Source organism: Nanorana parkeri, unplaced genomic scaffold (assembly GCF_000935625.1).
Source record: "Nanorana parkeri isolate BGI_ZX_2015 unplaced genomic scaffold, ASM93562v1 scaffold2276, whole genome shotgun sequence".
Lineage (NCBI taxonomy): Eukaryota > Metazoa > Chordata > Amphibia > Anura > Dicroglossidae > Nanorana > Nanorana parkeri.
Window position 1 is genome coordinate 7,211 of NW_017308544.1, and position 23,595 is coordinate 30,805.

At 40.9% G+C, this 23,595-nt stretch overlaps 1 protein-coding gene across 1 annotated transcript; it reads left to right on the forward strand.

Moving 5' to 3' along the window:
• Positions 1-4,306: 4,306 nt before the first annotated feature.
• On the forward strand, positions 4,307-15,622 carry LOC108801272 (zinc finger protein 260-like). Its single transcript, XM_018573208.1, has 3 exons — positions 4,307-5,553; positions 14,672-15,541; positions 15,616-15,622. The coding sequence occupies exons 1-3, from the start codon at positions 4,307-4,309 to the stop codon at positions 15,620-15,622; spliced, it is 2,124 nt and encodes a 707-aa protein (XP_018428710.1).
• Positions 15,623-23,595: the final 7,973 nt, after the last annotated feature.

Consider the following 23,595-nt stretch of genomic DNA (forward strand, 5'->3'; position numbering starts at 1 on the left):
TATTAAAGGTGCTGGTATTGTTTGGGGGGGGACTGCACACTTTAAGAGTAAAAAAAAACAAAACATTTTTGTTCTTTAGAAATGTCAGTTTTGCTGCAGCAGGTTCTATTCATCATACAGATGTGACACTTTACAGGCAGGTTAAGGGGACCCCCCAGGCACGATATTTGAAGGGATGTTTAATTTTTACCATTAGCGCCCCCACAAATCAATCAACTGGTAGATCGTGATGTCCTGTCCTCCCACCGTGGGGCTTCTTCTCTGGATCCCCGCTGCTCTCTCCATCTGTATGCAGCGGGGATCCCAAGAGAAGTACAGTTTTGCTGCAGCAGGTTCTATTCATCATACAGATGTGACACTTTACAGGCAGGTTAAGGGGACCCCCCAGGCACGATATTTGAAGGAATGTTTAATTTTTATTCTTACCCTTTAAAGTGATGTAAACACCACTGCTCCTTTAAAAAAAAAAAAAATTTTCATTGATTCCTGTACCCCAGGGCAGTACCCGGACCCCCATGCACCTTTTATGGACAATAACTTGCATATAAGACCTCTGAAAGGGGACATTCATTTCCGAACTTTCGACCCCCATTGACTTGCATTTATATTCATATTCAAACTTTTCGGCCGTTTGAATATTCGATTACTAACCGTGATCACTTGTGATCACGTTCACAGTAGGTTATAGAAAAGAAAGTCTTGTTGGTTTGACAAGAACACTAAACTTCAAAAAGGCAAACTTCAACAAGCTGCAATCCTCAATACATGATATCAAATGTCACGGCTCGCACAGCCCATTTGGACATTCTCGGCTGTCAAATACTACATGGCATTCAAGAACTCCCGAATGCCTCACAGACCAGAAAGGGCATTGGGGAGTTCCCGACTGCTATGTAGTATTTGACAGCTGAGAAGGTCAAATGGGCAGAGCAAACCATGACGTCACAGCTCACTCCGGCCATCTGTTTACTTCGAGCAGGAAGGTCATTTTGCGGCGAGTTTTCATCGGGTTTGGATGGTCGTCATGCGGCGGGACTTTTTTTATTTCGGCGGGTCGGCGGGCGTCGTGCATTGTGATTGACGCTGGATTTCATCGATGGAGCCTTTTTTTTAATTAACCCCTTCATGACTGATGATTTTAATTTTAAAAACTTTTAATTTTTAATTTTACTTTGACTGCTATCACATGGGGGGCTTACAAGCCCGCCCATGTGATAGCAGATGGTGGTGACAGGTACTCTTTAAAGGTGATGCTGGGGGTCCAAAAGACCCCCAGTGTCACCTTTACACTGGAAATAAGCTATTGAAGTGCAGATCGCACATCAATAGCTTAGACCTGGGCTGCAGGAGCCCAGAACTGACAGCCCAGGGACCGGAAGTGATGCAATCTGCATCGCTCCCGGTCCCATAGAACGGGGAGGGGATTGATGAATGGAAGTTCGTCGACCTCCTCCCCAGCTCCCCGCGGACACCAAGGATGCCGGTCCCGGACCCGTAGGAGGAGTAGACAGCCCAAGAATTTAAAATCTGCTAGGGTATGTAAACGTATGAGCACAAGTGTATATACTGTACATACCACCAATAGATCATGCTGGGTGGAATGTATACACCTCTGCAGTGTGTTCCCACTCAGCCTGATCTATTGGTGGAATGACTACACCTCTGCAGTGTATTCCCTTCCAGCCTGATCTATTGGTGGAATGTATACACCTCTGCGGTGTCCTCACACCCACCATGATCTGTTGGTGGAATGAATACACCTCTGCAGTGTGTTCCCACTCAGCATGATCTATTGGTGGAATGTATACACCTCTGCAGTGTGTTCCCTCCCAGCATGATCTATTGGTGGAATGTATACACCCCTGCAGTGTATTTACACCCAGCATGATCTATTGGTGGAATGACTACACCTCTGCAGTGTCCTCACACCCACCATGATCTATTGGTGTAATGTATGCACCTCTGCAGTGTCCTCACACCCACCATGATCTATTGGTGGAATGTATACACCTCTGCAATGTGTGCACACCCAGCAGGTGTGTTGTGCCAAGCCCTGCATGAATTGCATGGTCATGTTGTGTAAATTAGCTTTACGTTGTTTGTTGCTTGTGTTGATGAATACAGGAATGTAAATGTATGAGAACCATTTTTGAGTAAATTGTGATGTACTGATGTTGTTGGGATATAAATTAGTTAGCGCAATAAATAATTGAAGTCTCTCCATAAATGTAATGAGGAACACGTAAATACTGCCAAAATGAAACAATCTGCCATTAACAAACAGCTCTGGACAGTAGAGAAAGTTTGGAATAATAATCGTGCACAAACACGCTGCTAAAAACTGTGCACCAGTCGCGCGTGTTTATCCAATTCACAAAGAAATCTGGAAAAAATGGCGTGCTCGTGTTTCTGAGGGTAAAAAGTGTGTGAACGGCCGTCTAAACATGCACAGTTGGCTCATGTAGGCCTCAACAAGTCAGTGGTGTGTAAGTTACATATTTTTGAACACTGGTTTTAGTATTTTCAAAGTGTTTTATGTAATTTCTTCGGCCAGACAGTTAAAGTAGCACTGTATATCTAATGTGTGTATGAATTTCTCACATGTGGCCTCACTGGAAATACAATTTTTCAGACGTACATGCCGCTATTAGAACAACGTGTAGCCTATAGCGCATACTACACGACGCCCTCGTATGTAAATACATATAAACACTCCACTTATGCGCGAAAGTGTGAAATGATGCGCTTGTTTGTTTCATAAATACTTTTTAACTTGTATACACACGCACCTCATGTTTGGGTTAGTGAATCACCCCCACAGACTCACACACAAAACCCAAAAGGTTGAACTCAATAGACCTGTGTCTTTATTCCACCTTAAAGTGACATTAAACCCTCAGATTTTTTAACATAAAACAAGACTGTAATGTGCGCCTTACTGTAATCCACTAACTTGCATAACAGTTATTTCTGTTATATATATTAGTCATGTTGGGGAGCTCACAGAGCACTCGCACAGACGGTTTTAAATGAAGCAAAAGCTTTCATTTACCTCTTGCAGGGCAGCTAAAACGTTCAACACAAAATGCAAGCTTATCTTCAGCTAACTTAAAGTAACAGTCCAAATCTTCGGAACAAATAACAGAACATAAATGTGTCTCACCCACTTGTTGGAAGAAAAAAGTCCCACACCTGGAGGAATCCCTTCCCAGGAATATTAAGGTGCCCATACACCACACGATTCTCGTACGAGAATCGCGGGAAATCCCACGATCGTACGAGAATCGTGCAGTGTGAATGAAGGCGTGCAACCGTTTCTACTGTACCATCGCACGTCTTTTGTCTAAGGAACATGCTAGAAAACCAGGCTAGTTTGAATGATGCTCTGTAGACAAATGCCGAATGGGCCGTTGTGCGCACGCGCACACTGCCCATTCAGCATTGCAGTCATCGGAGGCCCTCCTTGGGGGGGGCAGGCTTGCGATGATCGCAAGTGCGATCTGCCTGTCCAAGATGGGCAGATCGTACGTTTTTGTAATTACTTTACAACCATCGCAAGACTAAGGTCTTGCGATGGTTGTAAAGTGTATGGCCACCTTAAGTCCTATCAGCACAGCAATACACCAGGTCTTTCTCACAGCCACAGGTGATCACTTCCTCCTCAGCTCCCACACTCCTCTCTGGGAGTTGAAGACCTTTAAACTCCTTCCTGGGGCAGGAAGGTTAACCCTGTGGTTGTCTTTAAAGGACCACAACCCAAACAGTGGTGATATATATATATCTGCCATCCAGGACCCAGCCTTGCCATCCTCTACAATATATATATTTGTATGGTAATATGTGATCCAAACGAAATTTCTCTTCTTCATTACAATCAATTAGGTGAAGTATTTAATTAATCTGTATTCTGGGAATAGCTAATGAAAGAGCAAACATCTTTGCTGCACCAATCCCTAGCAGTGTAGACTCAGAGCTGAAATATAGTGTTTTCCACAAGGATCTAGAAAATTTAAAACTCGTACATGTGCAGCCTTTTACATAAATTAAAGAAACTGCGTGGCTTGTCTGAAAATCCTAGCCAGAAGACCCCACAAAAGAAGATGCGGCATACAAACCTCTATGGCCGGCATAGAGGCATCAAGTGAAATGTTTCCTTAGGTTGGTTAGATTCTCTTTATTTGTTGTCAATAGTCTATGATTCTATAATAGTTTATTTCTTTTTTCAGGAATTCAACATAATTTCTACAATTATCATTTGAGCAGTCTGAAAATATATCACTGCTAAGCTGTTATTCGTTAGCACATGATGGATCCCAGAGAAGACAAGTTATATGAGTACTCGGAGTGTGAGAGAAGCTTCATTTCAAAGTCATTTCTTACAGTTCACCAGAAGATTCATAATGAAGAGAAACCATTTGATAAGACACATCTTCCTCAGCACCAGAGGAGTCACACAGGATGGAAGCCATTTAAATGTTCAGAATGTGACAAGTGCTTTGCTACTAAGGGAAATCTTACTCAACACAAGAGGACTCATACTGGAGAGAAGAAATTTAGATGTTCAGAATGTGACAAGTGCTTCGCTGCTAAGGCAACTCTTACTTTACACCAGAGGATTCACACTGGAGAGATGCTATTTCGATGTTCAGAATGTGAAACGTGCTTCACACGAAAGGATAAACTTGCTATTCACCAGAGGATTCACACAGGAGAGAAGCCATTTCAATGTTCAGAATGTGACAAGTGCTTCGCACGAAAGGAAAAACTTATTATTCACCAGAGGACTCATACGGGAGAGAAACCATTTAAATGCTCAGAATGTGAAAAGTGCTTCACAAATAAGGAAGGTCTTACTAGACACCAGATGATACACACTGGAGAGAGGCCATTTCAATGTTCAGAATGTGACAAGTGCTTCACACACAAGTTACATCTTACTCTGCACCAGCAGACTCATACTGGAGAGAAACAATTTAAATGCTCAGAATGTGACAAGAGCTTCACAAAAAAGCTAAAACTTACTGTACACCAGAGGAGTCACACTGGAGAGAAACCATTTCTATGTTCAGAATGTTACAAGTGCTTCACTACTAAGGGAAATCTTACTCAACACCAGAGGATTCACACTGGAGAGAATCTATTTCTATGTTCAGAATGTGACAAGTGCTTCACAGCTAAGGGAAATCTTACTGAACACCAGAGGATTCACACAGGAGGGAAGCCATTTCGATGTTCAGAATGTGACAAGTGCTTCAGAAATAAGGCACATCTTATTTTACACCAGAGGATTCACATAGGAGGGAAGCCATTTCGATGTTCAGAATGTGACAAGTGCTTCACAACTAAGGGAAGTCTTACTATACACCAGAGCATTCACACTGGAGAGAAGCCATTTCAATGTTCAGAATGTGACAAGTGCTTCAGACAAAAGGAAAAACTTACTCGCCACCACAGGATTCACACTGGAGAGAAGCCATTTCGATGTTCAGAATGTGACAAATGCTTCTCACAAAAGGAGTATCTTACTCGGCACCAGAGGATCCACACAGGAGATTAACCATATTAATGTTCAGAATGTGGCAAATATTTACCCATAAAGTCGAATCTTACTTTTTACCAGAGGACTCACACTAGACAGAAACCATTTTTCCTGCTTAGATTGTGACAAAAGCTTTACATCAAATATAAATCCTATTGGACACCAGAAGATCCACAAAGGAAAAGAGCTGCTCTGAATGTGAGACTCCCTTCATTTAAATGAGAAATCTTATTGGACAGCAGAGCAATTACCAAGGAGAGAAGTCAGTTATGTTCTGAAGACCTGAACACAGGTCTAATCCAAAAGACAAATTGGGGTTTGCTGCATGCTGATTTGGCTCTACCCAGGCATGTGATCAGCTATTTCAGTACGCTATCCATCGATTCTCAACCGCTTTTCTCTTCACTTAACATCTACATGCGAGTGACTGCCTCATGCATAAATGAAAGTCTGCATCCCAGACTCCGTTACAGATTCCATCCTCTTCACCTGTGGCGCACCTGGCAAAGATGGCATCTTCACCTTCCTCTTCAGGGCATCTGGTCTATTCCCTCTAATTGGCTGATGCAATCAACGGCTCTGCCAACGACAATCTTCCACCACATTTACCTCCTGAACAACAGGAGGTCTCCTGTCAAGATGCGGCCCTCTTTGAAAACTTTAAGCTGCTGCTTCAAAGGAAACTTCTGGCCGCTACCGATAAAATGACTTCTAAGCTTTCCAAGGAGATTAAAGAATTGGGCTTTGCGACTACACGAGATGGAGTAAAAGATAGATGATGTTTTTTTGGAGGTGGATTATAATGATCAGGATCTGGACTGGAAAATAGGAGCCGTTGGCAAAACAAATGAATTTGCGGTGTTCCTGAGCATATTGAAGATGTTCAAACCACCGTCACGTTCCAAGATTTGTTCCCGGGGTACCCAGGCGAGCAGCTTGAAATAGATCTGGTCCACCACACTCTCTTTCCTAAACACACCAACGTACCCCCTGAGAGATATAATTCTTAAACCACGTTTTACAAAACCAAAGAGGCGATCCTGCGAGCCATATAGGAGAAGCGTTATTTACATTTTTTTTAACAACAACTATCAAATCTTTGTGGACATGGCTCCCCAAACCCTACAGAGATGGAGAGTGTTGAAGCCTTATCTGACCACTTTGTTACAATATGGCGTTAAGTGGGGATTTCCATTTGAAGTTGTCTTTAATTATGGAAACCAAGTTCACTCATTCTCTTCCATGGAAGAAGCTGGATCCCTCTTGAAACAACTACAACTCACTATCTCTGCTACCGCTGCTCCTTCCACACCTCTAACCCCGAAGGAGCGCCCCCGACTCCTGACAGAGATTCTGCTGCTCTCAAGCTTTGACTGCCGATCCGGGTGACCTGATATTTTTTTTCTGCTTTTACTTACCTTGAGTTCCCAGAGCTCTTCTTACTGTCACACTACTCTTAGCTGGTCTTTTATTTGGACACCTGTACCATCTACCATAATGGTCCAGTTGTGTTGCAGTGATTACCATGTTCTACTTAGTTTGTTAGTTAGACTTTTTTGTTTGATTTCCCAAGGACAGTTTTTTTTCACTTTATTACCATTCTGTTTCATGTTTTGAGCACCATATGATATAGCTGATTATCTTCCATTGCCCTCGATTTTAACCATTTTTGCCAATCCCCATTGCTCATCACAAACTCCACACAGCTCCAACGCAGTTAGAGCATTACAGGAAAATATGTAAAAGGAGCCAAAATATAATCCTGCTGGCTGGATTAAAGATTTTGTAGTATTCTTATTAATCTATATTTACAAAACAAAGTCCTGACCCTTGCAGATTGAAACAATAATGTGTTGCAATCTAAAATAATTCCCTTTTTAGCTTTTAAAATGCATGTATTATGTATAGAGACTTAAAGTGGTCAGGACTAAAATGTGGGTTTTGTTAAACTTTTTTCTCTTTTGTTAGGTGTAGTTCCATTGAATATTTTTGCCATTCTTAAATGCAGCCAGCAGGTGAAGCTCTTGGTTCCTTTTCATATGTGCTGCCTATTGTTTGTGGACTTCAGCTGATCAAAGAGTAATCAGTGCAGTGACTGCTCCACCTTCCTTCCCTGCGCATCAGTTTCAGACACAGACAGGATGTTTGAAGGGGGAACATCTTCTGCTGTGCTCTCTACTGAAAACCTGTCATTTTATGGCAAAACGTTTGTCACGGGTCCAGCCTGTATTACACATCTATTATATTTATAACTTTGTATTTTAAAAAAATATATATATACAGTTTTATTTGATGGAACCTAAATAAACAATATATTTAATCCATGCATGAACCATGTCTCTGCCTCATTTAAACACATCTTACTTGTCTTTTCATCTTGCAATGGGAATGTGAAAGTATGAAGTACATCTGTGGAATGTGTTCTATTCTAGACTCTGTATAGGTTATATATGTGACAGAGCCAATGGTGTGTCAGCTGGAAATTGTCAGCCATACCAATGATATCAACACGGAACCAAAAAAACGATATAGATAGTCTTTATTGGTTTTCATATTTCATTTTAGGATTCCAGATATTGGTTCTTTGATTGGCTCACCACTTTTCCAAAATATCTGCACTGTGATACAAATAAAATTGTAGCACCCCCTGCAATAGGGGTTTCTTTTTTCAGTGAGATATTTTCCAAGTTTCCTTCCATAAAGACATACAGATGCTGCAGCTTTTCTCATTACCATACTGAGATTGCCTCAGGTGTTCATAGGGGACATTGAAAAATGAGTCTGAGAAAGGACATGTTAAAACAAAGAGGAATGCAATTTAAAATAGAGAGAAGTTTGAATGTCAGTAAATCTGTGCAGTGTGTTGGTTTACCTGAATCTCACCAGGCTCTTTTTCTCTAATTCACTGGAGTGAGTACTGATATCAGGGATATACAGAAATCAGACCATAAAGTATATTGTCACCTATTTCATTTCTCATAATTGTGCAGGATTTACTTTATAGAGAATGGTCCAATAGACCACTGCGGACAGTCCAAAATTAGATGATAGTATTCCAATGTCTGCAATAGGAATTATTTGCGGCCACCTCTCCAAGTTTTTGAGTTCATGTGTTTTCAGTAAAGGGCATTATATTTTGGTAAATCTATATTTATTTTATTTAATACAGTTATAATTATCATACAAACATATAAAAAAATGACATATATCTCACCATAATATTACATTGAAATGAGTTGCGACAAACATAAAGCATTAGGTCATACCATTAATCGATTTCAACACCGTCTTTATGCAGAAGTGACCATACTTCATGTCTAGATCTTAAAACATTGTGTCGGAATCGATTAAAAGCATACACTCAGTTATAGCATTGTATACATCTCCAAAGCAATAAATATAGCCCCATATATTCGCTTCCAATAATTATAGCTCATAATAGAAATGTAAAAAAAAGAAATAAAAGAAAAGAAAAAGCGAAACTAGCAACAAAACTATATCAAAAGACCTGAATAAATAATTTTAGGCGCCATATGGGGACTACCAGAGAAAAAAAGAGGAGTAGGGTGTGGGGATATCACAGGATACAAAAAATCATGAATTGATCTTTGGCTGAAGGTGGGAGAATACATAAACAGACATCGGGTCTCACCTCAGACAGAGAATTTTAGCAACTAGAAATCTGAAATAGGCCAGATCAGAATGAAGAGACCCTAATTAACATTTGTTTTTATTAATCTCGGGGTGCTTTATGTTTCAATAAATAGAAATCATAAATCTAAATATATTTGTTGGCTGTTATTGGCACCACAGATGAGGGGAAGCAACTTATATGGGCTGGGTAATATACATGACACGTAAAACGCACTGTTCAAATTCTGTATCTCTTTCTAAAGTGGATGAGCTCAGTGTCTGTATGCTTTAGGTGATGATCCTTTTGGAATACTGCTTCTTATTTAGAGGCCCCTCTCTATGCATCCTCAGATACGTCCAGTCTGGCATCAACATGGTGGTGGCAGCCCAAATATTAGACCTCAAACAGTCAAGGAGCCAGTAGAAGATAACACTTCTTATCATTTCATTAGTTAACTTACATGTTAACTAACCTTACCAGACCTTCTATTTTACAGACCTTTACTTGTTATATGCTCATAGTAATGTGATTGCTTCACTTGCACATACAATTGCTCTCATATACAGTTTTTGCATTTAAGACATGCATGGATGAATATATGGGGCATGTTGAAGTTGTTACAACTAATAAAAAGTTAAAAAGTTGCGATTACTAATGTTGACATTGTCAGAATGTTTATACTGCTCTGATATACTATATTCTATTCATGGAAACAATTAGAAATCTATAATTAAGGAGATTCCCAATCTATTTCCATAAATCAAAATTTACGCAAGTTCTTTCATTTGCGCTGACTTCGAAGACAAGAGGAATACCAAAGTATACAAAATATAGATATTTATTTATCAAAAATCAGTGCAAAAATAATAAAATATAATTGGTGACAAAAAAAGAATATGGATCAGATAATATCAATCCATTTGATAACACAGGTAATGCATAAAAATGTAACCACTGGATATTGTCCAAAAAAAAAATATAAATGTAACCAAGATAACACGACTTTTTAAATGTAATGGGTATCTTCTCAGTATCACACAGAATAAGAAAACGAAAGGCTCAGAATTGACATGTGACTTCTCTCAGCACAGATAATAGGCAGATAGATGCTACATATAATATAATAATATAATAACATTGTTACTAATATTTATTACTGCAATGAATAGTAAGGTTTCATAAGGAACTTTTAAATAAGCCCCTTTCTTCTATTCATTGAACAAAGAAAAAAAAACTCTTTAGAAATTACAATCTCTTGTAGGGAGACAAAGTAATCAATCAAGCCCTACACAGGCTGGCACCGTCTTTAACTGATATGCGTCTGAGACCCCCACCATTTACGATCTGAAGAATGTTTATACTAACATTCCTAATTTCTCTGTGAAGGTCTCTGTACAAGAAAAGAATGAACTTATAGCACATAGACAAAATGGCTACTAGTATGCCCATAGACACCTCTGTAAAATGACATGTTTAGGCCTATGAAATCGATTCCTTTCGGCCCAATAGTTCTGACAACATGCTTGTAATATTTTAAATATTTTTGTGTGAAAAGGGATTAACATAATTTGGTGCTATTTATGGATACAGAATATAAATAAATAAATATATTTTCCCACCATTGTAACTGAGAATGAAAGTTGTGGCAAATCTAAAATTTGACATCTATCAAAAGAACAGGAATAGAGGTGAGAGGAAATCATTCAATGGGGGCACTTGTTCCTGTGACAATTAGGTACGAGGGGAGTTCACTTACTCTGGAGATAATTTTTTTTTTCCTTTTGAATATCCAGGAAAGGAAGTGAAGGGAAATCTCCCCAATGGCACACAGACAGCAAAGAATACATTCAGAAGGGTTGTAAAACGTCTTTACTTTACCCACATGTTAAAAAAGATAATTTAACAAAGACTCTCCTTTTGCCATTGATGATACAATTATAGTGTCACCTGTTCATGCTAATGATGAGAGACAACTCCCAGTCATTTACAATGAAGGTTGCCTCCTATTGTCCTCACTCCAAATATTAGAATGTTAATGAACTTGTCCTGATTGTGATAATGATGGAGAGCTGAAACAAAGAACAGCCGAAACTGCCCCCATTACAATGTAAACATTCCTTTAGTGAAGTAAATCTCACCTTTTCAGCCAATGGAGATCCAGCACATGTCAATGAATGGTGGTGAAATGAATATAAGGCAAGGCTGGGCTCAGTCAGTTACAAGAACTGCTGGTCAAGAGAACAAGAAGCTTCTAAAAATTAAATAATAAAAATAACTCCTATTATATAAGCAATCAATGACAATGTACCTTCATTTCTCATTGTTCAGGTCTCAGTGCTCCAAAATCTGTTTTATCTAAATCACAACTTCCAGCCAGAGGGGGGCAACTTTTCTTCCCCATGGACAGTATGTGTGCTGAAAAGCAGTCACCCTCTGTGCTCGCTCCCATGAGGGACTACATTCAGAGGTCAGGAGGCATTTTTGATTCAGTAAATGTTCTGGAGACTCATATGATTCTTTGATTCAGTGTGCTATTGACTCAGAACTGGTTTAACTACCTTCCGTCCATGGCCGTTTGTGAATGGCCGGACGGACGTCTGCTAGGAGCGGGAGGGCGTCTTAAGACGTCCTGCCCCTCCCCCTTCTCGTGTGCGGCACTCAGCGCGCACACGAGAGGGAAAACTGTAAGCATGTAAACAGCCAGCGATGGCTGTTTACATACAAGCGATCAGGCGTCTCTAGACGCCCGATCGCTTGCAGGAGCTGCGGGTGTGCGCCATTTAAGTGGTTAAGTTTGTATCCAGTTGTCGGTTCTCAGTTCTGATTGGTTGCAGGGAGGGGCTGGCAGAAGCTGAGCTCTCTTACACTAGGATCTTATTACCAGAGCAGCTTTCCTATTCATTCAACACCGTACTGTTCCAAAGGAATCAGCTCAGCCAGAGGAATCCATTCATACAGTTCACTGAAAAGAATCGATTCAAAAGAACAATTGGTTCATGAAGTGGACATCACTACTCGGTGACAGAGGAGGGGGGGTAGAGGTGAGCTGAATGTGTCACGCTTGTTATCTCAGCCAGTTTGTTTCTCTAAATTTCTGATAGAAGTCACCATGTGAGCCATCAGCACGCTCAGACTTTATCTGACAATCCTCTCCAATATGGAGTTTTGTGCATTAGTGAGACTTTGTATGCTGCTTGGCTGTGTGTAATGTGTCACAGTGAACAGACTGTTGTATGAGCTTTAGTATTACATTTGTTATTTGGGATTCGGACGCACCACCGAATAAACTGATTTTCGCTGATTTGCAGGTTTATCCGAATGCACATGTGTAGTTTTTAGTTTTTTTTTTTTTAAATGTAATATCACAAATCTTAAGGGGAACTGAGTTGAGCCGAGGCATGTGGGGAGGAGGAGGCAAACGCTGATGTTGCCAGGGTGACACCAAGGAGAGCTGGGAGAGGTCCCGGCTTGTAGTGTGCTGCTAAGTGAGGAAAAGGAGAGAGATCGCTTGAGAGAGCAATGTCTGCTGACAGCGTGTGGGGAGAAGCTGAGAGCGGTGTGGGGAGAAGCTGAGAGCGGTGTGGGGAGAAGCTGAGAGCGGTGTGGGGGGACGCTAAGAAAATTTGATACACCAATGTAATCCAGGGTCAATCACGATGTCAAGCATTTTACACAAGGATGACGACTTGATGAAATAAAAATAATTTGACAGATGCCGGTAACATATAAATATTTTGGCGGAGCTACCAGTGACAGCTACTGTTTACAGTCACTGTTTAAAGTTGTAACAGGGTGAGCCATGATTGGGCAGAGTCAAAACGCTGATGTTGCCAGGGTGACACCAAGGAGAGCTGGGAGAGGTCCCGGCTTGTAGTGTGCTGCTAAGTGAGGAAAAGGAGAGAGATCGCTTGAGAGAGCAATGTCTGCTGACAGCGTGTGGGGAGAAGCTGAGAGCGGTGTGGGGAGAAGCTGAGAGCGGTGTGGGGAGAAGCTGAGAGCGGTGTGGGGAGAAGCTGAGAGCGGTGTGGGGGGACGCTAAGAAAATTTGATACACCAATGTAATCCAGGGTCAATCACGATGTCAAGCATTTTACACAAGGATGACGACTTGATGAAATAAAAATAATTTGACAGATGCCGGTAACATATAAATATTTTGGCGGAGCTACCAGTGACAGCTACTGTTTACAGTCACTGTTTAAAGTTGTAACAGGGTGAGCCATGATTGGGCAGAGTCATCATATCTGTGCCCAATCATGGCTCTCACTCTTCTATGTGCTCTGATTGGGCAAAGTCTTGCACCTGACATGCAAGGCTTTAGCCAATCAGGGCTCACAAGGCACAGAGGCTTGTGCGGGGTGCATGGCTGGTGAAGCATTTGGGAACTCCTGAATGCCTCACAGACCCGACTGGCATTGGGGAGTTCACGATTGCTATGTAGTATTTGACAGCTGAGAATGGATTTCGCAGGGCGTGTTTTCATCGGGTTCGGTCGGCGAGACTTTTTTTTATTGCGGCGGGTCGGCGGGCATTGTGCATCGTGATTGACGCTGGAATCACCCCCACAGACTCGCACACAAAACCCAAAGGTTGAACTCAATGAACCTGTGTCTTTATTCCACCTTAACAACTATCTAGCTTGGATAACAGTTATTTCTGTATATATATATATATAAGGACAAAAAGCTCCTTCCTAGGGTGTTAGCTTATGCCACCAGTGTCTTGTTAATGCATAGGTGCTGCAGAAGTTGCAACGCTACCTGTATGGTTGCAGCTTGACAGTCAGCACTGACCACAAGTTGCTGAGGAGAACAGCAAACCTCCCATATATATCCCATCCAGGACCCAGCCTTGCCATCCTGTACAATATAAATATATATATATGATCCAAACGAAATTTCTCTTCTACAATCAATTAGGAGAAGTATTTCATTAATCTGTATTCTGGGAATAGCTAATGAAATAGAAAACATCTTTGCTGCACCAATCCCTAGCAGTGGAGACTCAGAGCTGAAATATAGTGTTTTCCACAAGGAACTAGAAAATTGTAAACTCGTACATGTACTGCCTTTTACATAAATTAAAGAAACTGCGTGGCTTGTCTGAAAATCCTAGCCAGAAGACCCCACAAAAGAAGATGCGGCATACAAACCTCTATGGCCGGCATAGAGGCATCAAGTGAAATGTTTCCTTAGGTTGGTTAGATTCTCTTTATTTGTTGTCAATAGTCTATGATTCTATAATAGTTTATTTCTTTTTTCAGGAATTCAACATAATTTCTACAATTATCATTTGAGCAGTCTGAAAAAATATTACTGCTAAGTTGTTATTCGTTAGAACATGATGGATCCCAGAGGAGACACGCTATATGAGTACTCAGAGTGTGAGAGAAGCTTCATTTCACAGTCATTTCTTACAATCCACCAGAAGGTTCATAATGAAGAGAAATTATTTGATAAGACACATCTTCCTCAAGACCAGATGAGTCACACAAGATGGAAGCCATTTAGATGTTCAGAATGTGACAAGTGCTTCACTACTAAGGGAAATCTTTCTACACACCAGAGGACTCATACTGGAGAGAAACCATTTAAATGTTCAGAATGTGACAAGTGCTTCAGACAAAAGGAAAAACTTACTATTCACCAGAGGACTCACACTGGAGAGAAACCATTTAAATGTTCAGAATGTGACAAGTGCTTCTCAACTAAGGGAAGTCTTACTAAACACCAGAGCATTCACACTGAAGAGAAGCCATTTCAATGTTCAATATGTCACAACTGCTTCACTCAAAAGCATAACCTTACTTTACACCAGAGGACTCATACTGGAGAGAAACCATTTCAATGTTCAGAATGTGACAAGTGCTTCAGAAAAAAGGAAAAACGTACTATTCACCAGAGGACTCATACTGGAGAGAAACCATTTAAATGCTCAGAATGTGACAAGTGCTTCACAAATAAGGAAAGTCTTACTAGACACCAGATGATACACACTGGAGAGAGGCCATTTCAATGTTCAGAATGTGACAAGTGCTTCACACACAAGTTACATCTTACTCTGCACCAGCAGACTCATACTGGAGAGAAACAATTTAAATGCTCAGAATGTGACAAGAGCTTCACACATAAGCTAAAACTTACTGTACACCAGAGGAGTCACACTGGAGAGAAACCATTTCTATGTTCAGAATGTTACAAGTGCTTCACTACTAAGGGAAATCTTACTCAACACCAGAGGATTCACACTGGAGAGAATCTATTTCTATGTTCAGAATGTGACAAGTGCTTCACAGCTAAGGGAAATCTTACTGAACACCAGAGGATTCACACTGGAGGGAAGCCATTTCGATGTTCAGAATGTGACAAGTGCTTCAGAAATAAGGCACATCTTATTTTACACCAGAGGATTCACATAGGAGGGAAGTCATGTCGATGTTCAGAATGTGACAAGTGCTTCACAACTAAGGGAAGTCTTACTAAACACCTGAGCATTCACACTGGAGAGAAGCCATTTCAATGCTCAGAATGTGACAAGTGCTTCAGACAAAAGGAAAAACTTACTATTCACCACCACAGGATTCACACTGGTGAGAAGCCATTTCGATGTTCTGAATGTGACAAATGCTTCTCACAAAAGGAGTATCTTACTCGGCACCAGAGGATCCACACAGGAGATTAACCATATTAATGTTCAGAATGGCAAATGTTTACCCATAAAGTCGAATCTTACTTTTCACCAGGGGACTCACACTAGACAGAAACCATTTTTCCTGCTTAGATTGTGACAAAAGCTTTACATTAAAAAGAAATCCTATTGGACACCAGAAGATCCACAAAGGAGAAGAGCTGCTCTGAATGCGAGACTCCCTTCATTTAAATGAGAAATCTTATTGGACAGCAGAGCAATTACCGAGGAGAGAAGTCAGTTATGTTCTGAAGACATGAACACAGGTCTAATCCAAAAGACAAATTGGGGTTTGCTACATGCTGATTTGGCTCTATCCAGGCATGTGATCAGCTATTTCATTACGCTATCCATCGATTCTCATCACTTAACATCTACATGCGAGTGACTGCCTCATGCATAAATGAAAGTCTGCATCCCAGACTCCGTTACAGATTCCATCCTCTTCACCTGTGGCGCACCTGGCAAAGATGGCATCTTCACCTTCCTCTTCAGGGCATCTGGTCTATTCCCTCTAATTGGCTGATGCAATCAACGGCTCTGCCAACGACAATCTTCCACCACATTTACCTCCTGAACAACAGGAGGTCTTCTGTCAAGATGCGGCCCTCTTTGAAAACTTTAAGCTGCTGCTTCAAAGGAAACTTCTGGCCGCTACCGATAAAATGACTTCTAAGCTTTCCAAGGAGATTAAAGAATTGGGCTTTGCGACTACACGAGATGGAGTAAAAGATAGATGATGTTTTTTCAGATGTGGATTATAATGAGCAGGATCTGGACTGGAAAATAGAAGCCGTTGGCAAAACAAATGAATTTGCAGTGTTCCTGAGCATATTGAAGATCTTCAAACCACCGTCACGTTCCAAGATTTGTTCCCGGGGTACCCAGGCGAGCAGCTTGAAATAGATCTGGTCCACCACACTCTCTTTCCTAAACACACCAACGTACCCCCTGAGAGATATAATTCTTAAACCACGTTTTACAAAACCAAAGAGGCGATCCTGCGAGCCATATAGGAGAAGCGTTATTTACATTTTTTTTAACAACAACTATCAAATCTTTGTGGACATGGCTCCCCAAACCCTACAGAGATGGAGAGTGTTGAAGCCTTATCTGACCACTTTGTTACAATATGGCGTTAAGTGGGGATTTCCATTTGAAGTTGTCTTCAATTATGGAAACCAAGTTCACTCATTCTCTTCCCTGGAAGAAGCTGGATCCCTCTTGAAACAACTACAACTCACTATCTCTGCTACTGCTGCTCCTTCCACACCTCCACCTGTAACCCGAAGGAGCGCCTCCTGACTCCTGACAGAGATTCTGCTCCTCTCAAGCTTTGACAGCCGATCCGGGTGACCTGATATTTTTTTTCTGCTTTTACTTACCTTGAGCTCCCAGAGCTCTTCATACTGCCACTTAGCTGGTCTTTTATTTGGACACCTGTACCATCTACCATAATGGTCCAGTTGTGTTGCAGTTATTACCATGTTCTACTTAGTTTGTTAGACTTTTTTGTTTGATTTCCCAAAGACAGTTTTTTTTCCCTTTTTCTTCACTTTATTACCATTCTGTTTCATGTTTTGAGCACCATATGATATAGCTGATTATCTTCCATTGCCCTCGATTTTAACCATTTTTGCTACTCCCCGTTGCTCATCAGGAAACGTTTTTTGCACATGTGGCTACCTTTGGTGTTTCCCTTTGCTGCATGCCTCTATTGCCATTTTTCCTTCTTGCTTTCTCTCCCTTTCAGTCCCCCTCCCTTTCCTTTTCCCATCTTTTTCTCTCTATTTTCTCCCCTTCTATAATTTCTTTCCATTTTCTCCATCTTTTGCAACTCACAGTGCTTTGCAATTACCAAAGCATGGTGAGTGCTTCTGTCTTTCCTCAATGGAGTTGAATTACTAACTGAATAGAGGATGTTGACTTAGTAAAGTGTATGTTCACTTAGCATAGCAAATAAAGTAAAGCTGTGTTTTCTTTGAAAAAACCTGAATTTGTATTCAGGCTTTACAATCATGGGGTGCCAACTTCACACAGCTCTAAAGCAGCTAGAGCATTAGAGGAAAATATGTAAAAGGAGCCGAAAGATAATCCTGCTGGCTGGATTAACGATTTTGTAGTATTCTTATTAATAATTTATATTTACCTAACACAGTCCTGACCCTTGCAGATAGAAACAATAGTGTGTTGCAATCTAAAATAATTCCCTTTTAGCTTTTAAAATGCATGTATTATGTATAGAGACTTAAAGTGGTCAGGACTAAAATGTGTGTTTTGTTAAACTTTTGTAGGTGTAGTTGTATTGAATATTTGTGTAATTTTTAAATGCAGCCAGCAGGTGAAGCTCTTGGTTCCTTTTCATACGTGCTGTTATTGTTTGTAGACTTCAGCGTATCAAAGAGTAATCAGTGCAGTGACTGATCCACCTTCCTTCCCTGCGCATCAGTTTCAGACCCAGACAGGATGTTTGAAGGGGAACATCTTCTGCTGTGCTCTCTCTACTGAAAACCTGTCATCATTTAAACACATCTTATTTGGCTTTTCATCTTGCAATGGGAATGTGAAAGTATGAAGTACATCTGTGGAATGTGTTCTATTCTAGACTCTGTATAGGTTATATATGTGACAGAGCCAATGGTGTGTCAGCTGGAAATTGTCAGCCATACCAATCATATCAACACGGAACCAAAAAAACTATATAGATAAAGCAAAGTATTCTATTGGTTTTCATATTTCATTTTAAGATTTCAGATATTGGTTCTTTGATTGGCTCACCACTTTAGCAAATTATCCGCACTGTAATACAAATAAAATTGTAGCACCCCCTGCAATAGGGGTTTCTTTTTTCGTTGAGATATTTTCCAAGTTTCCTCCCATAAAGACATACAGATGTTGCAGCTTTTCTCATTACCATACTGACATTGCCTCAGGTGTTCATAGGAGACATTGAAAAATCAGTCTGAGAAAGGACATGGAAAAACAAAGAGGAATGCAATTAAAATAGAGAGAAGTTTGAATGTCAGTAAATCTGTGCAGTGTGTTGGTTTACCTGAATCTCACCAGGCTCTTTTTCTCTAATTCACTGGAGTGAGTACTGATACCAGGGAAATACAGAAATCAGACCATAAAGTACATTGTCACCTATTTCATTTCTCAAACTTGTGCAGGATTTACGTTATAGAGAATGGTCCAATAGACCACTGCGGACAGTTTAACATTAGATAGTATTCCAATGTCTGCAATAGAAATGCTTTCTGGACACCAAACCATTACGCCTACAATATGACCAAAGCTCTGTGGACACCCCTCTAAGTTTGTTCAGGTGTTTTCAGTAAAGGGCATTATATTTTGGTAAATCTATATTTATTTTAATTTAATAAAGTTATAATTATTATACAAACATATTTAAAAATGTCATATCTCATCAAAATATAACATTGGAATGAGTTCGGACAAACATAGAGCATTAGGTAATTCCATTAATCGATTCAACACCGTGTTTGTGTCGGAATTAGTTAAAAGCATACTCAGTTATAGCATTGTATACATCTCCAAAATAATAAATACAGCCCTAATATATTCTACTCCAATACTTAGAATCTACAATAGAAATGAAAAAAAAGCAAAAAGAAAGAAAAGGAAAACTAGCAACAAAACTATATCAAAAGACCTGAATAAATAATTAAAGGCGCCATATAGGGACTACCAGAGAAATAAAAAAAAGGAATAGGGTGTGTGAATATCACAGGACACAAAAAATCATGAATTGCTCTTTGGCCTAAGATGGGAGAATACATAAACATACACCGGGTCCCACCTCAGACAGAGAATTATAGCAAGTAGAAATCTGAAATATGCCTGATCAGAATGAGGAGACCCAAATTAACATTTGTTTGGCTGTTTTTATTAATCTCGGGGTGCTTTATGTTCCAATAAACAAAAAGCATAAATATAAATATATTTGTTGGCTGTTATTGGCACCACAGATGAGGGGAAGCAACTTATATGGGCTGGGTAATATAAATGACACATAAAATACACTGTTCAAATTCTGTATCTCTTTCTATAGTGGATGAGCTCAGTGTCTGTATGCTTTAGGTGATGATCCTTTTGGAATACTGCTTCTTATTTGGCGGCCCCTCTCTATGCATCCTCAGATACATTCAATCTGGTATCATCATGGTGGTGGCAGCCCAAATATTAGACCTCAGACAGTAAAGGAGCCAGTAGAAGATAGCACTTCTTATCATTTAATTAGTTAACTTTGTGTGTTAACTAATGTAGCGCTCACCCCGAAGGAGCCGCTGAATATGAAATAGGGTTCTCCTACCTGTTGGTTCCAGCTACCGGTCCCCTTTGATCAGCAACAGCACACCGACACTCATGGACAGAATGGCTCGAGTCTTAGGGTTCTTTTTAGGTTATTTATTTGCAAGTTCAATAGGAGAGAGAGGGTTTAGGATCTGTAGGATGCCCTTGGAAATACTTCGGAGGACAGCTTTCTCCCTTAGCAACAGCTAAGGCTGAAATCACTGTGATCTGGTCCCATAGACCAATAGTAGTAACAATACTGCGAACAGTCAGGATGATCCAGTAGCTTATATGGAGAAGGTTAGCTATCTCTGGACTTAAGTAAGGACCCCTGGCTTCTTCTCGAACAGATACCTGGAATAGGGTGAGGGATCTCCCTTGTGGGTCCCAGACGGACGCTCGCACCAGCTCCTCTGCGGTACCCCTCAACAAGCAGACTCTCCCTCTGACCCAGCTTCCATCAGGTATTTTCCTCTTCAGGATCTGGAATCTCTGTGCCCTCAGCATCTGCAACTACCAAGGAATACTCCAGATTAGTGGTAGTATCTTCTTAGAACAAGGCACCCATCACCTGCCACGTGTATGGGCCCAGCAAAGTATCAGTGTATCCTAGACCTCCAGGCCCCTCAGCACCTGCCATGTGCTGAGGCCCAGGCCATTTGCCTGCATCACACAGACCTCCTAGGACGAGGCCCCTAGAGGGAAGAGACCTCTGCACAGTGTCCCCAGACCTTTTATTACCTGCCCTCAACCATGCCTCTGAGTCATTCTACACAGGGATTGGCTAGGGTCAGGTGCATAGTCATAACCTGAGGATGGATCCTCCCTCACTGTATGCCAAGGCTCCCTTTTCCTCAGCAACAGGAGAAGCAATCAATCCAGCAGATTCAGGGACACCCACAGAATGCAGAGCTCTGTATAATCAGTATCCAAACTGGTTACAGTCCAGGTATCTCTAAATTGAATAGCGACATTTTAGAGGGCGCTACACTAACCTTACCAGACCTTCTATTTTACAGACCTTTACTGGTTATATGCTCATAGTAATGTGATTACTTCACTTGTACTTACAGTTGCTCTCATATACAGTTTTTGCATTTAAGACATGCATGGATGAATATATGGGGCATGTTGAAGTTGTTACAACTAATACAAAGTTAAAAAGTTGTGATTACTAATGTTGACATGCTGGTAATATTTTGAATATTTTTGTGTGAAAAGGATTAAAATAATTTGGTGCTATTTATGGATACAGAATATAAATAAATACATTTTCCCACCATTGTAACTGAGAATGAAAAGTTGTGGCAAATCCAAAATTTGACATCTATCAAAAGAACAGGAATAGAGGTGAGAGGAAATCATTCAATGGGGACACTTTTTCCTGTGACAATTAGGTACAAGGGGAGTTCACTTCATCTGGAGAGAATTTTCTTTTGAATATCCAGGAAAGGAAGTGAAGGGAAATCTCCCCAATGGCACACAGATAGCAAACAATACATTCAGAAGGGTTAGAAAACGTCTTCACTTCACCCACATGTTAAAAAAGATAGTTTTAAGGTGCCCATACACTGCACAATTCTCATACGAGAATCGCGGGAAATCCCGCGATCGTACGAGAATCGTGCAGTGTATGGAAGGCGTGCAACCATTTCTACTGTACGCTCGCACGTCTTCCGTCGAACCAGCATGCTAGAAAACCCGCCGGGAATCGTACGATTCTCGGCGAGTTAGTGGCCTGCTGGTTTGACAACTGCCGAACGGGCCGGTGTGCGCACGCGCACACTGCCCGTTTGCAGTCATCGTAAGCCCGCCCCTCAGGGGGGCGAGCTTGCGATGATCGAGAGTACGATCTGCCTGTCCAAGATGGGCAGATCGTACGTTTTTTAAGTACTTTACAACCATCGCAAGACTAAGGTCTTGCGATGGTTGTAAAGTGTATGGCCACCTTAACAAAGACTCACCAGTCCCATAATTTGATACATTTATAGTGTCACCTGTTCATGCTAATGATGAGAGACAACTCCCAGTCATTTTCAATGAAGGTTCCCTCCTATTGTCCTCCCTGTACATATTAGAATGTTAATGAACTTGTCCTGATTGTGATAATGACAGAGAGCTGAAACAAAGAGCAGTTGAAACTTCCACATTACAATGTAAACATTTATTTTGTGAAGTAGATCTCACCTTTTCATCCAATGGAGATTCAACACATGTAGGTGAATGGTGGTGAAATGAATATAAGTTGAGCCTGAGCTCAGTCACAAGAACCTCTGGTCAAGAGAACAAGAAGCTTCTATAGGACCCAATTCTGCATTATACCAGGTGGGTGCACTCTATATGATTGTGGACATTACAATTGACATGTTTTATCCTCTGGGCATTGAACTGAGAGACATGTTGGCTGCAGGCAGAGTATATCTCGGTGCTCTTCTTCTTAGACGGTTTGGATATTAAACTAAAATCCAGGAACAGATAATTCATAAATCAGCAAATCAATAACCTGGAAACATTGCATCTCTCATAATGTTTACTCCGTTTGACATTAATCTGAATTCTATAAAATCCAGTCCATGAGCACTCAGCAAGTTTCACATTGCGCTTCTGGAAGGGATTGTAGATTTTTGTCACATGTCAGATAAACTACATATAAAAGGTACCTTACGAAGAAAATTAAAGCGACACTAAACTTAGAAATAAAATAATAAAAATAACTTCTTTTATACAAGCAATCAATGACAGTATACCTTCATTTCTCATTGTTCAGGTCTCAGTGCTCCAAAATCTGTTTTATTTTATTCAAGTCACAACTTCCTGCCAGAGGGGGGGCTACTTGTCTTCCCCATTGTCCCTATGTGTGCTAAAAAGTAGCCACCCTCTGTGCTCGCTCCTGTGAGGGACTACATTCAGAGGTCAGGAGGCATGAAGCTCTCTCACATCTCCTCTATAGAATCTTCCCCTCTGCAAAATCTCCACCACCCACAAATCCTCCCCTGTTGACTCTGCAAGGCTCACTGATCACTGCACTGATCTGAGTCACAAGACACTGATTCACAGAAGGGTGGCAGCTCCCGGGGGAACATTCTTTGTTAAGGTTTTAGTCAGTTTTAGTCAATCATTTGAATAAACAGTTTGAAATGGACTCCCATCACTAATCGGTATATCCTCTGACACTGTTGCCACATCACCACCTGACCCTGTACTCCCCTCCCCCACCTTCCTTGTGATTATTATTCTAACACCAACATTATTATAACATAGACATGCCTCCCGCCTGCAGTGCGATCGCCCACACCAGAAGACATGGTACACCATACCTTTCGTTCCTGCGTGAGGCAATTGCAAGAAATCATGTATGCACTATCTCTTGCGATTGCAAAGCACTGGAACGCAGGGCGTAAGTGTAACACGCGTTCTGGTG